The 20,383-nt window shown below is 44.4% G+C and overlaps 1 protein-coding gene and 1 pseudogene across 1 annotated transcript in view; one reads left to right on the top strand and one right to left on the bottom strand.

The window, feature by feature from the left end:
• Positions 1-616, bottom strand: part of ASPHD2 (aspartate beta-hydroxylase domain containing 2) — a 17,908-nt gene extending 17,292 nt beyond the window's left edge. Inside the window, exon 1 of the mRNA XM_023190773.2 lies at positions 511-616. Within this exon, the coding sequence (XP_023046541.2) occupies positions 511-581 (71 nt within the window). The 5' untranslated portion in view covers positions 582-616. The remainder of the gene's footprint in view (positions 1-510) is intronic.
• Positions 617-4,512: 3,896 nt separating this feature from the next.
• LOC111525381 lies at positions 4,513-5,661 on the top strand (annotated as a pseudogene).
• The last annotated feature ends 14,722 nt before the right edge of the window (positions 5,662-20,383 follow it).

Genomic DNA, 20,383 nt, shown 5'->3' with positions numbered 1-20,383 from the left:
GAACCCACCTCCTCCCTGTTCCAGAACCCACCTCCTCCCTGTTCCAGGACCCACCTCCACCCTGTCCCACATCATACCTCCTCCCTGTTCCAGAACCCACCTCCACCCTGTGTCAGAACCCACCCTGTTCCAGGACCCACCTCCTCCTTGAGACAGAACCCACCTCGACCCTGTTCCATAATCCACCTCCTCCCTGTCCCAGAACCGGCCTCCGCTCTGAGACAGAACATACTTCCTCCCTGTTTCAGAACTCACCTCCAACCTGTCCCAGGACCCACCTCCTCCCTGTGCTCTAGAATCCACCTTTTCCCTGTGCCAGAACCCACCTCCACCCTGTTCCAGAACCCCCCTCCCCCCTGTTCCACAACCCACCTCCTCCCTGTCCCGGAATCCACCTCCTCCCTGTCCCGGAATCCACCTCCTCCCTGTCCCGGAATCCACCTCCTCCCTGTCCCAGAACCCACCTGCTCCCTGTCCCAAGTCCCACCTCCACGCTGTCCCAGAACCCACCTCTCATCTCTGTCCCAAAATCCACCTGGTCCCTGACCTAAGATTCTGCCTCTACTGTGATAACCTAGCATCCACTCCTCCCTGTTCCAGAACTCAGTTTGTCATGTCCAAGAACCCACTTCTTCCATGTCCCAGAATACACCTCTCCCATGTCCCAGAATGCACCTCTTCCACGTCTTAGATTATACTTCATCTCTGTCATTTCTTCCCTTTTCTCAACTCCAAAAGAGGAAGAATGTTTTTTCTCTTTTATCCTACTAAAATAAACCGAAACACATACATTGGGAAACCATAATATGCACAGATTTGCTCAGAGTGTGGATAATCAACACAGGCATCAAATTTAGAAACATTAAACGGGATGTCTCTCTTCACTGTCAGCCTAAGAGTGGTTGAGCCTGGGTGGGGTGGAGAAAATGGGGTGGGGGGTATTTGACTCATCTCACATTCAGAAAGTTGCTCAAACTTAGAATTCTCCGAAGGCACTCATACATTCAGTCAAAGCATTATCCTGGCAGGTTTGAAAAAAAAGATATTTTTATATTGTACTTGTAAATGTGTGTTCCATTCCTGGACCATCTTATTTGTACCGTATTATGAATTAATATTGTCTATTAATCCTATAATTGTCCTTGACCAGTGCAATTACATGATATCTGTAGACCACTGCTCTGCATTTGTTAGTATTTATTTGTTCAATGGCAATATTACCATACACACAATTTTGTTAACCCCGCTTACTAGTTCTTCATCTTTTTAATTAGCTGGGAGTCTCAATAAATGGAAATGACCTGGGCCTCTGTCAGCCCCTGGGAGACCCTAGTTGGTGAATTCTGCAGAAAAGGGTATCCATGCCTTTCAGAGGGGGATTTTGGGTGAGAGCTGCAGATAAATTGTCACTGTGCTCATGGACGGGCTAAGAGGAGGACCAAGGGCATCTGAATTGCCTGCCTTCAGCTTGGCTGGCACCTGCAGCCTCCTGCTCTCGCTGCCTTCTTTAGGGCAGTCATCCTACCCACTCTGAGACTACACAACCTATCATTACACCATCTCATACACTCACGGGGTCCACCCAACTCCCTCTTCCTACAGATGGGAGCCCAGAGAGAAAACATGCCTTGCTCAATCAAGGTAGCAGCAAGTCAGTGGAAAGCATGCGTGCGGTCAGCCGTGGTGGCTAACGCCTGTAATCCCAGCATTTTGGGAGGCTGAGGCCGGTGGATCACCTGAGGTCAGAAGTCCTAGACCATTCTGATCCACATGGTGAAACCCTGTCTCTACTAAAAGTACAAACATTTTTGTATTAATTTTTGTATTAATTAACTACAGGTGTGGTGGTGCACGCCTGTAGTCCCAGCTACTCTGGAGGCTGAGGCAGGAGAATTGCTTGAACCCAGGAGGCAGAGGTTGCAGTGAGTTGAGATTGCACTACTGCATTCCAGCCTGGGTGACAGAGCAAAACTCTCTGAAGAAAGAAAGAAAGAGAGAAAGAGAGAGGGAGGGAGGGAAGGAAGGAAAGAAGGAAGGGAGGAAGGTAGGGAGGAAGGGAGGGAAGAAAGGAAGGAAATGTGCTTGCTTGGTTGCTTGGTGCATTAAAGAAACTGGTATGGTCACTTTGGAGAGCAATTCGGTAGTATTCCTTAAAACAACAACAAATGTGTATACACTGAAACCAACAATTTCGCTATGCTATATCTAACCTAGAGGGATTCTGGGATAGATGAAAGAATAGTTGTTTTTTCATATTACATAATACTGTGAAACTATTAAAAGCAGGAGCTAGATGTATATATAGCAATGTGGATAAATCTCCTAGACAAATAATAGGGCAAAAAAAAAAAAAAAGCAGAATTAGGATTGTGGTATACTTTTATCTACCTGACACGCACATGTACACATGTGGGTATACACGTGTATTTATGTAAAAGCAGGGAAAGCACTAGAAGAACACACTGGCATGTTATCCTATATAAAATGCAAAATAATTACATGTTTGTAAATACAAACAGTATCCCTCAGAGGAAGCATACCAAATTCATAAGAGTTGTAACTTCAGGGGGGACCAAGAAGGAACAAAGAATTGGGAGCAGTAGGCAAGGGCAACTTCAGCATTTTTTGTGATGTTTTAATTTAACATTTTCAAAGGTGTTTAAATACTCCTGGAACAATATGTGGAAAGTTACTGGGTCCACTTCACTCTCCTATCCCTCAACCACTTGGTTTTCTTTAGTTAAGACAGCCATTATAACAAATTTCTTATTCATCTTTTAGGAATACGCTTTGCATTTGTAAATATTTGAAAATAGCTTAACTTTTAACTTTTAAAGAGTAAGTTTAACTTTTAAAAAATAAGTATTAGTGTGTTATTTCTGATATTAAAATGGTTTTTAAAGCCAGGCATGGTGGCTCACACCTGTAATCTCAGCTATTTGGGAGGCTGAGGTGGGAGGATTATTTGAGACCAGGATTTCAAGACCACCCTGGCAACATAGTGAGAGCTTGTCTCAAAAAAAAATTTAAATGAAAGAAAAATTTTATTCACATTAAATATTTTTCAAGAATGTAGAATTGTTCAACACCAGAAGTATTTTAATAGAATTCATTCTATTAGCAAAGTAAAGGAGAAGAATGACACCATGATAGCAACAGATGCAGAAAAAGCATTTGACAGAAGACGAACATCCATTTATGTTAAAACTCCTAGAAAACTGGGAATATAAGAAAACTTTAGGCCGGGCATGGTAGCTCACACCTGTAATCCCAGCACTTTGGGAGCCCGAGGTGGGTGGATCACCTGAGGCCAGGAGTTTGAGACCAGCCTGGCCAACATGGTGAAACCTCATTCCTACTGAAAATACAACAACAACAACAAAATTAATCGGGCATGGAGGTGGGTGCCTGTAATCTCAGCTACTCAGGAGGCTGAGGCAGGAGAATTGCTTGAACCTGGGAGGCAGAGGCTTCAGTGAGCCCAGATCATGCCATTGCACTCCAGCCTGGACAACAAGAACAAAACTCCATCTCAATAAAAAAAGAAAGCAAGAAAAAAAAGAAAGAAAACTGAAAAAATTGGATAAAAAGTATTGGTCAAAATCTACCGTGCTACAGGTTAATATTCTTCATAAGCATAGACACATGCATCATTAACAAAATGATAACTAATCAAGTCAAGCAACATTAGAAAACATAACATGTCTGTTTAATGAAGAATTTAGCTTGTCTTTATCCGCAGTTCTTAACCCCCAAACCTTTAGAATTTCCTGAGTAATAAGTGTGTCTTTGTTATTTGTGCATTTGTGGTAGACCCCTCAGGCCCTACTTGATAGTTTGTGCTAATGAGATAACTCGGGATGGGGGTTGGCCACACCAGAAAGACCAATCATGTGATTAGAGGGTTGAGACTTTGAGCTAAATGGTATCATCTCCAGGGAAGGGAGGGGGACTGGAGATTGAGTTCAATGGTATAACTGGTGATTCAATCAATCATATCTACATAATGAACTCACAATAAAAATTCTGGACACTGAAGCTTGGGTAAGCTTTCCTGGTTGGCCATACTTTTAGAGTATTGCTACACTTTGATGCCCAGAGATCAATGTATCCTTTATGTTTCAAACCCACTCAGACTTTGTTCTATGTGTGTCTTCTTTTGGCTGGTTCCAATTTCTATGCTTTGCTGTAATAAAACTGTAATGGTAAGTATATTGCTTTCCTGAGTTCTGTGACTCATTTTTCTGAATGCAACCTGAGGAAGTCTTTTGGGATGCCCAAACTTGTCGCCAGCTAGTATGAAATGAGGATGGCCCTAGGTACCCCTAGACTTGCTGCTGGTATTTGAAGTGAGGGCAGTCTTGTGGAGAACTCTGCCCTCATATTTGTAGCTTGGCACTCATTGCAACATCCTATGGCCAAGTGGAGCTTATCTCAGGAATGCAAGGTTGGTTCAACATTTGAAAATTATTGTAGTTTACCTTATTGACAGAATTTCTTTTAAAAACCCCTATGATCCCCTTTTGGCTTTCTGAGCAGCACCATGGTGATTGGCAAGAACAGCGCCTTATGAAAGGTGGCAAAAAGGGAGCCAAGAAGAAAGTGATTGATCCATTTTCTAAGGAAGATTTGTACAATGTGAAAGCACCTGCTATGTTCAATATAAGAAATATAGGAAAGACGCTAGTCACCAGGACCCAAGGAACCAAAACTGCATCTGATGACCTCAAGGGTCCTGTGTTTGAAGTGAGTTTTGCTGATTTGCAGAATGGTGAAGTTTCATTTAGAAAATTCAAACTGATTATAGAAGATGTTCAGGGCAAAAGCTGCCTGACTAACTTCCATGGCATGGATCTTATCCATGACAAAATATGTTCCATGGTGAAAAAATGGCAGACAGTGATTGAAGCTCATGTTGGTGTCAAGACTACCAATGGTTACTTGCTTTGTCTGTTCTGTGTTGGTTTTACTAAAAAATGCAACAATCAAATATGGAAGACTTCTTATGCTTAGCATCAGCAGGTCCACTAAATCTGGAAGAAGATGATGGAAATCATGACCTGAGAAGTGTAGACAAATGACCTGAAAGAAGTGGTCAATAAATTGGCTCCAGACAGCATTGGAAAAGACACAGAAAAGGTTTGCCAATCTATTTATCCTCTCCATGATGTTTTCATTAGAAAAGTAAAAATGCTGGCTGGGTGCGGTGGCTCACACCTGTAATCTCAACACTTTGGGAGGCCGAGGCAGGTGAATCATGAGGGTCAAGAGATCAAGACCATCCTGGCCAACATGCTGAAACCATCTCTACTAAAAATACAAAAATTAGCCAGGCATGGTGGCACATGCCTGCAGTCCCAGCTACTCGGTAGGCTGAGGCAGGGGACTTGCTTGAACCCGGGAGGCAGAGGTTGCAGTGAGCCCAGATTGTGCCACCGCACTGCAACCTGGTGACAGAGCGAGACTCTGTCTAAAAAAAAAAAAAGAAAAGTAAAGTAAAAATGCTGAAGAAGCCCAAATATGAATTGGGAAAACTCATGGAGCTTCATGGTGAAGGAAGTAGTTCTGGAAAAGCCACTGGGGACAAGATAGGTGCTAAAAGATGAGCAAGCTGATGGATATGAACCACCAGTCCAGTCCAAGAATCTGTTTAAAGTTTGAACTTATAGTAAGTGGGAAATAAAAAGTTCTATTTGTGAAAAAAGAAGAATTTGACAAAATTCAACACCCATTCATGATTAACAACTCTCAGCAAACTAGGAATGGAAGGGAAATGGCAACCTGATTTTAAAAACTATGATATGCATTATGAGAAAGTTTCTGAAAGTGTAGTAAGACAATTGTTTTGTGAAACTTTTGTTTTACTTTGTGTTTGTGTGTGTGTGTGTGTTGCACTGGGTCCTAGAGAAGTTTTCAGAGTAGATACATGCACAAGAATGTTCGTTGCAACATTTTGTGAAAAATTTGAGGCAGCATTCGTGAAAAGGAAAATGCACACACAAATTCGTACAACAGGCCAGGCGCGGTGGTTCATGCCTGTAATCCCAGCACTTTGGGAGGCTGAGGTGGGCAGATCATCTGAGGTCAGGAGTTCGAGACCAGCCTGACCAACATGGAGAAACCCCATCGCTACTAAAAATACAAAATTAGCCAGGCATGGTAGCGCATGCCTGTAATCCCAGCTACTCAGGAGGCTGAGGCAGGACAATTGCTTGAACCCGGAGGCGGAGGTTGCAGTGACCCGAGATCATGTCATTGCACTCCAGCCTGGGCAACAAGAGCGAAATTCCGTCTTAAAAAAAAAAAAAAAAATTCATACAACACAATATGATGTAGTAGTTAAAGTGTATGAGCTAGAGTTAAATGCATCAAGATGGATAAATCTCCAAAACACAATGTTGAGCTAGAAGAGCAAATTGCAGATTGATGTTTGTAACATCATATTGTGTGTGTGTGTGTGTGTGTGTGTGATAGGGTGTTGCTCTGTTGCCTAGGCTGGAGTGCAGTGACATGATCTTGGCTCATTGCAGCCTCAGCCTCTGGGCTCACCTCAGCCTCCTGAGTAGCTGGAACTATAGGCACGTGCTACCATGCCTGGCTAATTTTTTGATCTGATGTAGAGATGGGATTTTGCTGTGTTGCTCAGACTGGCCTTAAGCTCCTAGGCTCAAGCCATCCTCCTGCCTCTGCCTCCAAAAGTGTTGGGATTATAGGCATGAGCCACTGCATCTGGCTGTATAATCCACTAGGGGAAAATGTATATATTAATATATATTTATAGGAAAAATCTTTCATGGGGATGATCAATACAAATTCAGTGTGGTGGTTATTTCTGAGGAGGAAGGAAGGAGGAAAGGAGAATGAAATTTGGGAGGAGCACATGAAGGGGCTTCAACAATATTTGTAATATTTTACTCCTTTAAAAATAACCAAAGCAAAATGTTAGGATTTGATAAAGTTGAGTGATGGGTACATAAAGATTTGTTCTACTTTTCTTTAGGAATGTTTGAAATATTATGAGATTATAAATTATAAGAAGGCAATTTGACACGGTAAAATTAACCCTTTGTTTTTGAAAGTTTGAGCTGTGAGTTTCCAACACAGCTTGAGCTACTTGGAGATTCGCAAGTGCAGCTACTTCAAGTGTGTTTTGAGAGGTTCCTGGTAGTCCCTGCACGTGGGCAACAAGAGAGAGGGGCAGAGAAAATGCCCAGGTTTCCCAGTTCTTCCCTCTGATCCACTTGACCTTTCCCAGCTTTATATATTGGCCTCTGTATTTGGAAGCTGTTATGAAAGATCCTAGGACTAAAATAACTTTGTAAACCACTGCCCTAGGCTACCCCAAATAAAAGTTGGGAAGTTTCGCTCCGGGAAATATGGAGTTAAACCTGAGTCACAAATTCTAGGGAATAAGTTTGCCTAGAATATTATTTGCCTAGAATAAATTAAAGGGAATAGCCCTCCAAATGGGTTTATCACATTGGATGATTTAATTTGGTTGGTTGACACATACACATGAGTAATTCTATCTGTCCAGAAAGCAGAGCCATACACACGTGTTAGAAGATGATGAATGTGTTCCAAGAACAAATCGAAATCACCTTGAACTGATCCAATAAAGTGCTGCTAACATCTATTTAGCATTTGAACAGACGACGAACTTCCTGCTTACGGTGCAAGTAGGTAGAGCTAGACATGAGCCTGCTGTTTGTGAAGCCTGGGGAAAAGCTTGCTTTTATACACTGGGGAAAGTGAATTAATTAGAATCTCTTCCCAAAGCCATCACCCGTTTCCACCACTGCCTTCCACTGGGTCACTCTGCACTCGTTCTACCTCATGACCTTTATCCGGATGCCTCCAGTCATTCCCTGTTCTCTAGGAGCTTTGGAATAGCTTTGGCTAGGCATGGAAACTAGGTGTGAGAGCCTGTGTGTCTCCCAGATGGGAAAATAGAAAGGAGAAGCGTGGCCAGATTCCAACAAGAGATTTGAGAGAATCAACCCTCCTATAAAACCTGGAATAGAATTCAACACCTAAGTGAGCTAGATCTTGTTTTGACAACACACGTCATTTCCCACCTCCATGAGCCTTTCTTGGTGGTAACAGATTATGACCAGTAATAGGTTTCCATTTCTGCACCCAGTTGGGGGTGATATTAAGATTACTTAACAATCTGTACACCATGGTGCCAACCATCAGAACGGATGCTGGCTGTAAAAAACAGACATGGCCATGTCATTACTTCCTGATTCATACACCAGCCCCAGTCTGAGTGATACAGAAATCTAATCTTCGAGAAATTTCTGGTGGGTTGCATCTGAGTCCAGGAGCAGCTATACCTTAAAACTTCCAGCTATAATGGAGAAGCTTCCCCCTGTTCTGAATCTACTTTTAAAAAATGTTCCCAACAGAGAGGAAGTGAACTACCTGTCAGCTACTTCTAAATGCTGAGAATTCAACTGGAAGGCTATTCAGTTATTCAACACATAATTATTGAGCATATACTATGCTAAGCCCACTGAACATACAGCAGTGATTGTATACCAGCAGCCTCTGCGTTAAATCCAACACAAAGATATGCTTAGTGTGACCTGCACGAAGTTTTAAAAATTGCCAACATTTAAAAATTAGGAGACACCATATAAAAGTCTAGATTTTCAGCTTCTCTTGGAAAACAGCAATATCTGGTCACCCTGGGTCAGATTTCTGCAAAACAGCAAATTGGCTGGTGTGTGGTTTGCTGCAGTGCTCACCCAGTCCCTCTTGCTCTCCAGCTTCAGTGATAATTGTCACTTGCTGTTCTCATCCTCTTTGCACTGCGTATGAGTACGTGTATGAGTATGTGTGTATGTGTGAGTGTTTAGAGTAAGGAAATATTTCTCTGCTTCCATGTCTCTGTCAAAAGGGGAAAAACAAAAGCCAGACCAAGAGGGCAGAATGATTTTTATTAGTCTTGGCCCCTTCTCTTGTTTCTGTTACCTGTCATGTTCCAAAGACACTTGAGTTTGCAGCTCCTGGAACACAATGATGCCAAAAACTCCCTGCCTCAGGGAGTTTGCAGTTTGCAGGAGAAAGGATTAAACTTGACAACCTACAATAATCCCTCGCCCAGGACCTGGTAGCAGGCAGAGGGAAGGAAGAAACTGCAAGTACAAAGGCTTATCTGTGTGAATAAGCTTGGCTTCAAGCATGGCAAAAGGCCCGTTGTGGCTGGGACAGACGAGAGGGAGCGTGGAGGGAGAGGAATTTGGAGAGCCAGCTCAGACCTTTTAAGTCATGGTAAGGAACTTGGGTTTTATTCTAAGTGGCATGACATAGATTCTGCTCACCCCTCCTTAACAAGGCTTGGATCTTGTTACTTCATGTAGCTACGGTAACAGCAATGGCAGGAGAGAGGAGAGGCAGGTGAGGCTTGCATCTACCTAAACTATTAGTATCGCTCAGGTGTCCAGCAGTGGGGAGATGGTATGCTCCCACACTGGGTCCTTTGAAGAGGGCTTGCTATTTATTTACTTATTTATTTATTTTTAGAGATCAGGTCTCGCTCTGCCACCCAGGCTGGAATGCAGTGGTGCAATTATGGCCCACTGCAGCCTTCAACTCCTGGCCTCAAGTGATTCTTCAGCCTCAGCCTCCTGAGTAGCTGGGACCACAGGTGTGTACTATCATACCTGGCTAATTTTTAAATTTTTTTGTAGAAATGGACTCTTGCTATGTTGCCCAGGCTGGTCTTGAACTCCTAGACTCAAGTGATCCTCCTGCCTGTCCTCCCAAAGTGTTGGGATTATAGGCGTGAACCACCGCACCCAGCCTGAAGAGAGTTTAATAAAGGAATTGAGCAGGGTTGAAGAAAACTCCAAGAAGGATATGGTACCCCAGACTAGTAACAGACTAGTAACAGGGGAAGACTAGGAACAGGGGAGATGTTATCCCCTTGGGCCTGAATGGGCAAAGGAAGGCTACCAGAACCTGGAGAGTGGCTAGCAGAACCTGGAGAGACCCATATTGTTTAGAGAGGGCTGGATTATTCTCATAAAGCACATAATCAGCTTGTGGTGACTCCACAAAGAGAAAGCCGGAAGAGGCCGGGCGCGGTGGCTCAAGCCTGTAATCCCAGCACTTTGGGAGGCTGAGACGGGCGGATCACGAGGTCAGGAGATCGAGACCATCCTGGCTAACACGGTGAAACCCCGTCTCTACTAAAAAAATACAAAAAACTAGCCGGGCGAGGTGGCGGGCGCCTGTAGTCCCAGCTACTCGGGAGGCTGAGGCAGGAGAATGGCGTAAACCCGGGAGGCGGAGCTTGCAGTGAGCTGAGATCCGGCCACTGCACTCCAGCCTGGGCGACAGCAAGACTCCATCTCAAAAAAAAAAAAAAAAAAAGAGAAAGCCGGAAGAAATGACCTCACTCTCCTCCCACCTTTTTATTTCCTGCCAGGACTGCCTATAGGGTATACCTAACTGAAAGCCAGAGAGAGGGCACTCATTGATGGGGTCTACACAGTTAGCCTCCAGGAACCTAGGACAGAGAGGAGGTGGCCATAGAGTGGCTTTTGGAAGGGCACAAGATACTCTATTCACCATCCAGGACACAGGACAAGAAAATAGCATCCATATTTGTAGTAGTAGGGATAAGATTCAGGTGTGGTGTCTGTAGACAATATTATCCAATTCCTCCAACTTCCAAGGAGAATAACCTCCCAGTTTCAGGAAGCCCAGGGGCCAAAGCAAGAAGAACCTTTGGGATCTGGCAAAGGATCTGAATAGAGAAGCTATTCAGATGCCAACTCAGGGCTGCCAAGATGGTGCAAGAAGCACCTTCGATTGGTAGGGTGTCCCTCGAGAGATGTTCCTGATCTGCTATTACTGGAATTTGCAACTCCTGTAAAAAGCTGCCTGGGGCATGAGTCACCCAGTCGCCGTCCAAACCACTGCCTCTGCAGCACACCATCCCATTCCCCGGTTCTCCTCTCTCTTTCTGCAGCTGCAATCCGAGAGGCATTTGTTCCCTCCAGGGAGGGGCCCCAGGACCTGAAGCCAGCATCCTTTCCTGGCCAGCTGCCTTTGCACACTGCAGGTAGTCGGAGTTTTCTGGGTTCCAGGGAGAAAGAAGCCTGTCTGAAGAGCCCACACAGTACGTCTCCTCATCACCTGGCACATACCTAGAGGGAAAAGGTGAGCACCAATAGGCCATAACTGCGAGTCACCTGGATCAATGTTACAAGCTCAAGCATGATAAATGAATTTAGAACAGCTCCATGGAGCTAAGTTTTCTTTGCATTTCTTTTTTTTTGTTTTGTTTCAGCCTAAGACAGCATCTAATTCTTTGCATTTCTTAATAATTAGTTTGATCTGAATGCATCTGCTAGTTTTGCAGAAGCCTCAATCAGATGCATTAGGGGTTAGTTCAGTTTTTTGGTTTGTTTTTCTTGCAAGCTTCCTTTTCGTTGTCTTTTTGTCTGTATTTTCCCCTCCCTTACACCTGTCTAAGGTAGTTATGTATCATCCCTGCCAGATTCTATCTAGTTGTTTCAGCAGTGGAGTGGGAGGGTGTTCAGGTCATGATGTGACTGTTATAAACCCAGCCTACTGGCTGACACACATGACCTACCTAGAACTGAGAGGCTGTGTACTCAATGTTCCTCTGAGTCTTTTGCTGGCAAAGTCATCATGATTTCTGTTAACCCAAGAGGCACTGTTCAGAATTTTTGCCTTTACAAACTCTCACTTCACTTGGTGGAGGAAAACAAGGAGCTTTAGGCTCAAATGTAGGTTTGAATCCCTGTTTTACCCATCACTGGCTATGCAGCCTTAGACACGGGTTACTGAAGCTCGCTGAGCTTCCATTGTCCATCTGTAACAATGGGCTTATTACCAACCTCACAGTATCATCGTAGCAATCAAATCACTTACACACAGTCTGACTTAGGAGCAGCCAACAATTTTAGTTTCCTCCTGTGCTCAGCCTCCTTAGCCACCAAAGCACACCCATTTTAACCATTTTTATTCAAGCTACTGACTCCAGGATCTTGCTTGACCACAAGAAGAGTTAGCATGAACGTGAAGAACTGTATCGTTATTCACAGCTTCCATTACTCCTTGTAGCTCCCTTGACCCAGGCAACACAGCGCCCTCACCAAACCTTCTACTAGATTGTGTCATATGAAGATTGTGATGTTTGATGCGCGTGTTGATTTGGGAGGTAGTGGATTCAGAACAATGAGCTGGAAATGCAGGAGGTGGGTGGGCAGAGGTCATGGAATGTAAGGGTGTGCCAGGGACTCAGGGGACTGGAGAGGGGCTGTGAAAAACTGTGGGACTGCTGAGAATCCTAGGGAATGAAATGTAAGCCTCCCTAATGGGGCCATGCAGGGATATTGGGCAGGTTTGCCAGGCACACAAGAGGCCCTCAATTAATACTGGTGAATGAATCCATTTGGAGGATTGGTGAATGGGCAAACCATTGGTGGTCTCAGGGGACTTAGAAGAATTGGGTTCCTGCTCAAATGCCCCTTATCAGAGAAGCATTCTTTGACATGTGCAACAGCACTCCATCAGGCCTTTCTCACAGTGCTTATTATCATATTGCATATTTATTATTATTATTTTTTTTCTTGAGACAGAGTCTCGCTCTGTCGTCCAGGTTAGAGTGCAATGATGTGATCTCGGCTCAGGGCAACTGCTGCCTCCTAGGTTCAAGTGATTCTCCTGCCTCAGCCTCCCAAGTAGCTGGGACTACAGGCACACGCCACCATGCCTGGCTAATTTTTGTATTTTTAGTAGAGATGGGGTTTTGCCATATTGGCCAGGCTGGTCTCAAACTCCTGACCTCAGGTGATCCACCCACCTTGGCCTCCGAAACTGTTGGGATTACAGATGTGAGCCACCACGCCCAGCCATATTGCATATTTATTATACACTTACTTGCTTACTGTTTGTCATATCTACTAGCATATAAGCCCTATGAGGGCAGGGATGTGGTCTCTTTGGGTCTCTCCTGTATCTTCAGTGACTAGAGTAAAGCTTGGCACTGAGACTCAGTAAATTTGTTTGTTTATTTATTTATTTATTTTGAGAGAGGGTCTTACTCTGTAACCCAGGCTAGAGTGCAGTGATGCACTGATGGCTTACTGTAGCCTCTACCTCCCTGGGCTCAAGTGATCCTCTTACCTCAGCCTCCTGAGTAGCTGGAAGGCTACTTGGCATGCCAGCTAATAAAAAAATTAGCAGGGCTAATATTTGTAGAGATGGGGTTTTACCACATTGCCCAGGCTGGTCTTAAACTCCTGGGCTCAAGCAATCCACCTGCCTTGGCCTCCCAGAGTGCTAGGCTTACAGGCGGGAGCCACCATGCCCAACCTTCCATAAGTGTATTTAAGTAAGTGATTGCAGACCGGAGAGCTATTATAGAGGTGGGTGGGAATGAGAACGCCTGGGAGAAAGACTTGCAGTGCTTCTCAAACTTCAGATGCCTGAGACTCACCTGTGGTTGGGTTGAAACTCCTGACCTACTCAATCAGAATCTGAATCAGGAACATGGAGGCCTGCATTTATCAGCTGCTCTGGTAGTTCAAATGCAGATGTTTTGAAGACTACATTAAGAAATACTTGCGGCCGGGCGTGGTGGCTCAAGCCTGTAATCCCAGCACTTTGGGAGGCCGAGACGGGTGGATCACGAGGTCAGGAGATCGAGACCATCCTGGCTAACACAGTGAAACCCCGTCTCTACTAAAAAATACAAAAAACGAGCCGGGCGAGGTGGCGGGCGCCTGTAGTCCCAGCTACTCGGGAGGCTGAGGCAGGAGAATGGCGTAAACCCGGGAGGCGGGGCTTGCAGTGAGCTGAGATCCGGCCACTGCACTCCAGCCTGGGCGACAGAGTGAGACTCCGTCTCAAAAAAAAAGAATAAAAAAAAAAAAAAGAAATACTTGCCTCACCGGGTGCGGTAGCTCATGCCTATAATCCCAGCACTTTGGGAGGCTGAGGCGGGTGGATCACGAGGTCAGGAGATCGAGACTATCCTGGCTAACACAGTGAAGCCCCGTCTCTACTAAAAATACAAAAAATTAACAGGGCATGGTGACGGGCACCTGTCGTCCCAGCTACTCGGGAGGCTGAAGCAGGAGAATGGCGTGAACCCGGGAGGCCTCCCAAAGTGCTGGGATTATAGGCGTGAGCCACCGCGCCTGGCTAGTCTCTTATTTCTAAATGATCTTTTGTGTTTGGATTGTTCATTTTAGCAAGTAATCTCAAAGAATGAAGACTGCAACTTCTATTTTCTATCTTCTCTTAGTGCCAGCTGTTCAAGAGGATGCTCGCTTAATGCTCTTAACTCCTGGACCAATTAACAGCCACAGCAGGGCCCTGAGTAGGGGCTTGAAACACGAAAATGAGGACAAGTGCAATACTAATAATAACAGCTTGTTGGAAATAACAGCTTCCAAGTTTCTCCCTTTCCATAACACCCATGACTTGATGTAAGGAAAGAGGAATTTACCCTTTCTCTTTTTTTGAAACAGAGTCTCCACCCAGGCTGGAGTGCAGTGGCATGATCATGGCTCCCTGCAGCCTTCACCTGGGCTCAAGTGATCCTTCCGCCTCAGCTTCCCCAGTGTCTGGGATTATAGGCACATGCCACAATGCCTGGCTAATGTTTTATTTTTTGTAGAGATGGGGTCCCACTATGTCACCCAGGCTGGTTTCAAACTCCTGGCCTGAAGTTATCCTCCCACTTCAGCCTCCCAAAGTACTGAAATTACAGGCGTGAGTCACTGTGCCAGGCAAAAAAGGAATTTTTATATTGCTATGTGACTTTCACTTTTTCTTCCCTACTCTTTTGCTTTCTTTGCTAACCCATCAGCATTCTCTGGCTCTAAAGCAAATTATTCATGTAGACTTAAGAATATGTTTACAGTATGGATTTCTAGGTTAACACAGAGAGATGGGACTTTGCAGGATGAACAAAAAGGGATGCTAACAATTTTGCTGTTGCTGACTCACCTTACATTTAAAGCATAAATTGTGGCTCACGCCTATAGTTCTAGCACCTTGGGAAGCTGAGGTGGGAGGACTGCTTGAGCCCAGGAGTTCAAGATCAGCCTGAGCAACATAGGGAGACCCCATCTGTACCAAAAATAGAAAAATTAGCCAGGCTAATTTTTGGGAAGCTGAGGTGGGAGGACTGCTTGAGCCCAGGAGTTCAAGATCAGCCTGAACAACATAGGGAGACCCCATCTGTACCAAAAATAGAAAAATTAGCCAGACATGGTGGTGTGCACCTGTAGTCCCAGCTGCTTAAGAGACTGAGGTGCAAGGATCGATTAAGCCTGGGAGTTTCAGGCTGCAGTGAGCCATAATCATGCCGCTGTATTCCAGCCTGGATGACAGAGCAAAACTCTGTCAAAAAAATTAATAAAGAGGCATATGTTGGCAGGACAGATGGCTCTTGCCCTCTGAATTTGTGGAAATGTTATTGTACTCCTGTGCCCGTCACTGATGATAAAAGCAATGCTAGAAGAATGAAGGCTAGGACTGACTTGATTAGCACTTATTACTGGTGGTGGTGGTGGTGATGATGATAATGCATATCTGTGCATGTATGTTGCAGTAAATAGTCTCATCTTTTATTAAAATGCTTCTGACGATTCTTCAGTCCTTACTTCCAGCCCTAAATCGGAAATCCTGCCATCTTTTCCTTTTCAGTTACTGACCCTGCCATTATCCCAGAGCCCTTGTTTTGAATATTAGAAGCCAACTTTGATCCCTTTCACTCATAAATGCTTGCTACATCCCGTGCAGTCTGCCTCCCTTGTCTTTCTCACAAGCATCTCTTTCCCATTCCCTTTGCTACCATGGTAATTCCAATCTGCACAATTCCCCATTCTGTACCCTCTTCCCCATTCATCCTGCATATCCTTCATGGTTTAAGCCTCCTAAATCAACAACTTGGTTTCAATGGCTATCAGTTAATCCATGGAAAAGATATACAAACCCATCAGCCTGGTTGTCAAGACCTTCCACAAGAAAGCCCCTATCTGGCTAAGCATATCCCCTATACACTGACATTTTCGTGCTTTAGGTATTTGCTCAGGCTGTGTCTATGTCCAGGAATGCCTTCCTTTGGTGTTGTGTGTCTGTAAAAATCTTTTTCCACTGTTTGAAGCCTCATGAAGTGCCTACAAATCAGCCCTTTGGTTTAGCCAATCTTTACTGAGTATTTTAGGCACAGTGCTAGGTACTAGGGAAGACAAATAAATAAAGCATGGTCCCTGCTCTCGGAGGAGTTCACAGCCTGATAGGTAAGAGGGATGGAAGAGCAGATAATTCAATAAAGCTAATAGTTCCAAGGATTCAGATTTCTGTGGAGTACTGAGAAGGGGCACCCGACTTAGACCTTTTTGTGGGATGGAAATGGTAAGAGGATAGGGAAGTTGATACTTGGGCCAAGTCTTAAGGGGTGGGCAAAAGTTAGCTGAAGATTGTAGGGCAAGACATGAGCCAAAGATGGAGATGGAACAAACATAAAGAGGTGGGGTACTGAGCAAGCCACAGCTCCACCAAGAGGCACAGCCAGTTGCCCAGTCACACGGGACATATCTGAGCAGGCTGTAGAGAGACACTGTGCCTCAGAACAGTTCATCAAAGAGAGGAAGAGAGATGAATTTTTCCTTTGTTTCCTCTTGACTCTCATTAATTAAAGTTTATGTCACGGAGCATTAAGTCTCCACACTTAAACTAGCATTTCTGGGAAGCTGCTGGGAAGGCCAGATCCCAGGCTCTGTTGCATGGTGCTTTATCTAAATCTAGACATCATGAGCAGAGTCAAGTCTCCATGAAGCTGGTGTGGTCAGGAACTTGGGTGTCCAGCTGCTATGGCTCCTGCCATGGTGAATGCAATGAAGATTGTGCCTGACCCCAGCCTTATCTCAGGGAAGGCAAGAAGGTCAGCACTGGGGCAGTGGAGGCTTTGGCTGTAATAATGGTGTCTGGGCTTTCCAAGAGGGGGAGCATCAATTGTGACTGATAAGTCCAACCCTGGAGCTCCTCAGCTGTACTTATGCCTTTTTATGATATCCAGCTTTCATACTGTAATATCCGGCCTCAATTTTTGGAAGACAGGGCTACTACATGGAGGGTGGATCTGAGGAGGGCAGGATCAGGAACAGAGAGATTAAGTAGGATGCCACTGCAATAGTCTTAGCAAGCATCTCAACTGGGACAATGATCATGGCAATGAAAAGGAGGAAGAGAACTTGAGAAACATTTAGGAGTTAAACAAAATTTGGCAATTGATGGATGTGGGGGTTAAGGGCGAAGAAGAAATCCAGGTTGAGTCCCAGCTTTCTACCTTGGGTAACTAGAGGAAGGATAGCGATTCCAGTATCTGAAATGGAGAAGTCAGATGTTTTCCATTAACTCCCTTGGAAACATGGATAAAAACCAAAAGGTTCAGGTCATAGTTTTCTAATAGCTCAAATGAAGTTTACCTGAAAAATAAAGGCCAGAATGGACCTTTGTCAGAATAGCGAAGTTTTTATATCATAACAGAGAAACAAAAATTTTAGTTTCTCTATTTTTTTGAATCTATTTTTTAAAAATAAATTGAGTGTCCTCTTTAGAAGCTCTCTTTTAAAATTTCTTCTTATGTTAATCTGACAGCTGTTAGAAGACGCTATTATCTTTCGTTTCGCATTACTGCCTTACAGAATAGATTTAAAAAATAGATATACTGTATAATCACACAAGTCGAAGAGCTCTTTTTTAGCCCTGAGAGTGGGAGGTAGATTGGCATGCGAGAGATGCTGGGTTCATTCCGTAAGTGTATTCGCAGTCATGTTGTTGCATTGACCTGTCAAAATTTAAACTCTGAGAAGAGCAAACTGGTTTCTTGCCCATAATAAAATCATGTCTGAAGTCAGGAGCTTGCAGATCAGCAGGTCTGCTTCACCTGATAGCTGCCCAGAGCTTGGTTTTAAAAGGACAGAAAAATCCAGACAGGATGTTGGGATCTAGAAACAGTGTGAAGCCGTTCTTGTGATGGTTTGTTTTCTTTTGACCTCTTTGCGGAGTTGTGCTATCGTTTCTCTTTCACATCAGGTCTTAGAAAATATATGGCAGGGTAGTTCTGGACATCTTGACTTGAAATTTCCAGCAGCTCTTTCAGCAAGTGCTTTTTTGTCTCCATGGAAACCAACAATGTTTTGAAGAGGCGGTGACAGGTTGAGCACATAGGAGCTACCATGGGGAGTGCATGTCAGTCTATCAGTTAAAGTCAATGGCAAAATACCCACGGTTCTGGGGCTTTCTCTAGCACACCCAACTTGACCTCCCAAAGGAAGAGAAACAGAATGATGAAGATGAAGTCATTTTCCCCCCCAGCATTTCAAGCCTATACACTGGTTCCTCTTTACATCACCAATTCATTCTTCCAATTCATCTTCAGCACTCCCACTTTTCAGCCACCAGTGGGGCAGATGCAGTGACTGACGCCTGTGTGAATCTTGTGATCACAGTGCTAGGGAGATGGCTCTGGCAAGGGGAGGCTACTTTTCCATTGGCTGATATTTCCTTGCTTGTGGGATTCATTCCCAGGAACCCTAGTTTTTCTTACTAGTAAATTTCAGTTTGGGGCAGTTGCTTTAGGAATTCATGGTTTTCACATATGCATGTGTGGGGGAGAGAGGAGCATGCATTTTTCACAAACCCTGGGATTCTTCTGGATTTGGGGAGACATTCCTGACTGATCCATAGAGACATGACCCACCTGCAAAAATCCAATTACTTGGAGGCCAGGCATGGAGCACTATCAACAGGAGAGCAGTACTGACTTTCCACTCCAGCTTCCTAATCAGCTGGTAATAATACGTTTTTATGGGAACAAATATATGTAGGGTGGGTGTGGGGGCTCATGCCTGCAATCTCAATGCTTTGGGAGGCCGAGGCAAGTGGATTGCTTGAATACAGGAGTTTGAGACCAGCCTGGGCAGCATAGCAAAACCCTGTCTCTGTAAAAAAAAAAAAAAAAAAAAAAAGGAGTTCAGACATGGTGGCTCATGCCTGTAATCCTAGCATTTTTTGGGAGGCTGAGGCGGGAGGATAGCCTGAGCTCAAGAGTTTGAGATCAGCCTGGGCAACACGGTGAAACCCCATCTCTAGTAAAAAAAAAATACAAAAAATTAGCCAGGCATGGTGGTGCGCACCTATAGTCCCACCTACTCGAGGGGCTGAGGCAGGAGAATCGCTTGAACCTGGGAGGTGGAGGCTGCAATGAGCCAAGATTGTGACACTGCACTCCAGCCTGGCAACAAAGCAAGACTCTATCTCAAAATAAATAAATAAATAAATAAACAAACAAACAAACAAACAAACAAACCTGGGCATGGTGGTGTGTGCTTGTAGTCCCAGATACTCGAGAGGCTGAGGCAGGAGGATCCTTTGAGTCCAGGAGGTCGAAGCTGTAGTGAGCTGTGATTGTGCCACTGCACTCCAGCCTGGGCAGCAGAGTGAGACTGTGTCTCAAGAAAGAAAAAGGAACAAAGGAAGGGAGGGAGGGAGGAAGGAAGGAAAGAAGGAAGGAAGGAAGGAAGGAAGGAAGGAAGGAAGGAAGGAAGGAAGGGAGGGAGGGGGAAGTAAGGAAAGAAGGAAGAAAGGAAAGAAGCAAAGAAGTGTAATTTTCAATAAGATTCAGCAAAAACACTTTGCTGCTCTCACAAATGCAAAAGGAGAAACTGTTATATTTATTTTGCTCTTGCTTTTACAAGCCATTTGACCACAGAAGAGGCACTCTTGTTTGTCTCATCATACACTCTCATCTTAGAACTTGTAGGAGATGCCACATACGCTCTTGGTCTTGACCACTTATGTGCACCTGTGTCCCTTGCCTTGAGGGCTTTCTCCATTTGTTGACACCGGGGAAAGGCCCGAAAGTATCTGGGATTAACATCCTCTCACAGCAGCCCTCATACAATGACTGCTGAGAGCTGGAACACAAATATCCCTACTCCTTCACCATTTGGAACAGGAAGACCGAAGTGTGTATTCTCCAGTGGCCCTCTGGGGTCCCCAGAGGGATGGAGCTCCAGTCACCCACAGGACTAACTTGCTCAATGTACTTTTTAACTAACTCTTGCCTGTCTTATTTCCCTACTTTCCTACAAATATTTCCTGGGCGGGCTTCTTATGTATTTATTGTTATTTCATTTTCCCATCAACTTTTTTTTATTGAGTTGAAATTCACATAACATAAAATGAACCTTTGCAAAGTAAGCAGTTCAATGGCATTTGGTATAGGCGCAATGTTGTTTAACCCCACTTTTAATTCCAAAATATTTTCATTACCTCAAAAGAATACCCTACACCCATTAAGCAGTTACTCGTCCTTCTT

This window comes from Piliocolobus tephrosceles, chromosome 19, assembly GCF_002776525.5.
Source record: "Piliocolobus tephrosceles isolate RC106 chromosome 19, ASM277652v3, whole genome shotgun sequence".
Lineage (NCBI taxonomy): Eukaryota > Metazoa > Chordata > Mammalia > Primates > Cercopithecidae > Piliocolobus > Piliocolobus tephrosceles.
Note: the sequence above shows the minus strand (reverse complement) of the source record. Positions and strands in the feature narration are given on the sequence as shown.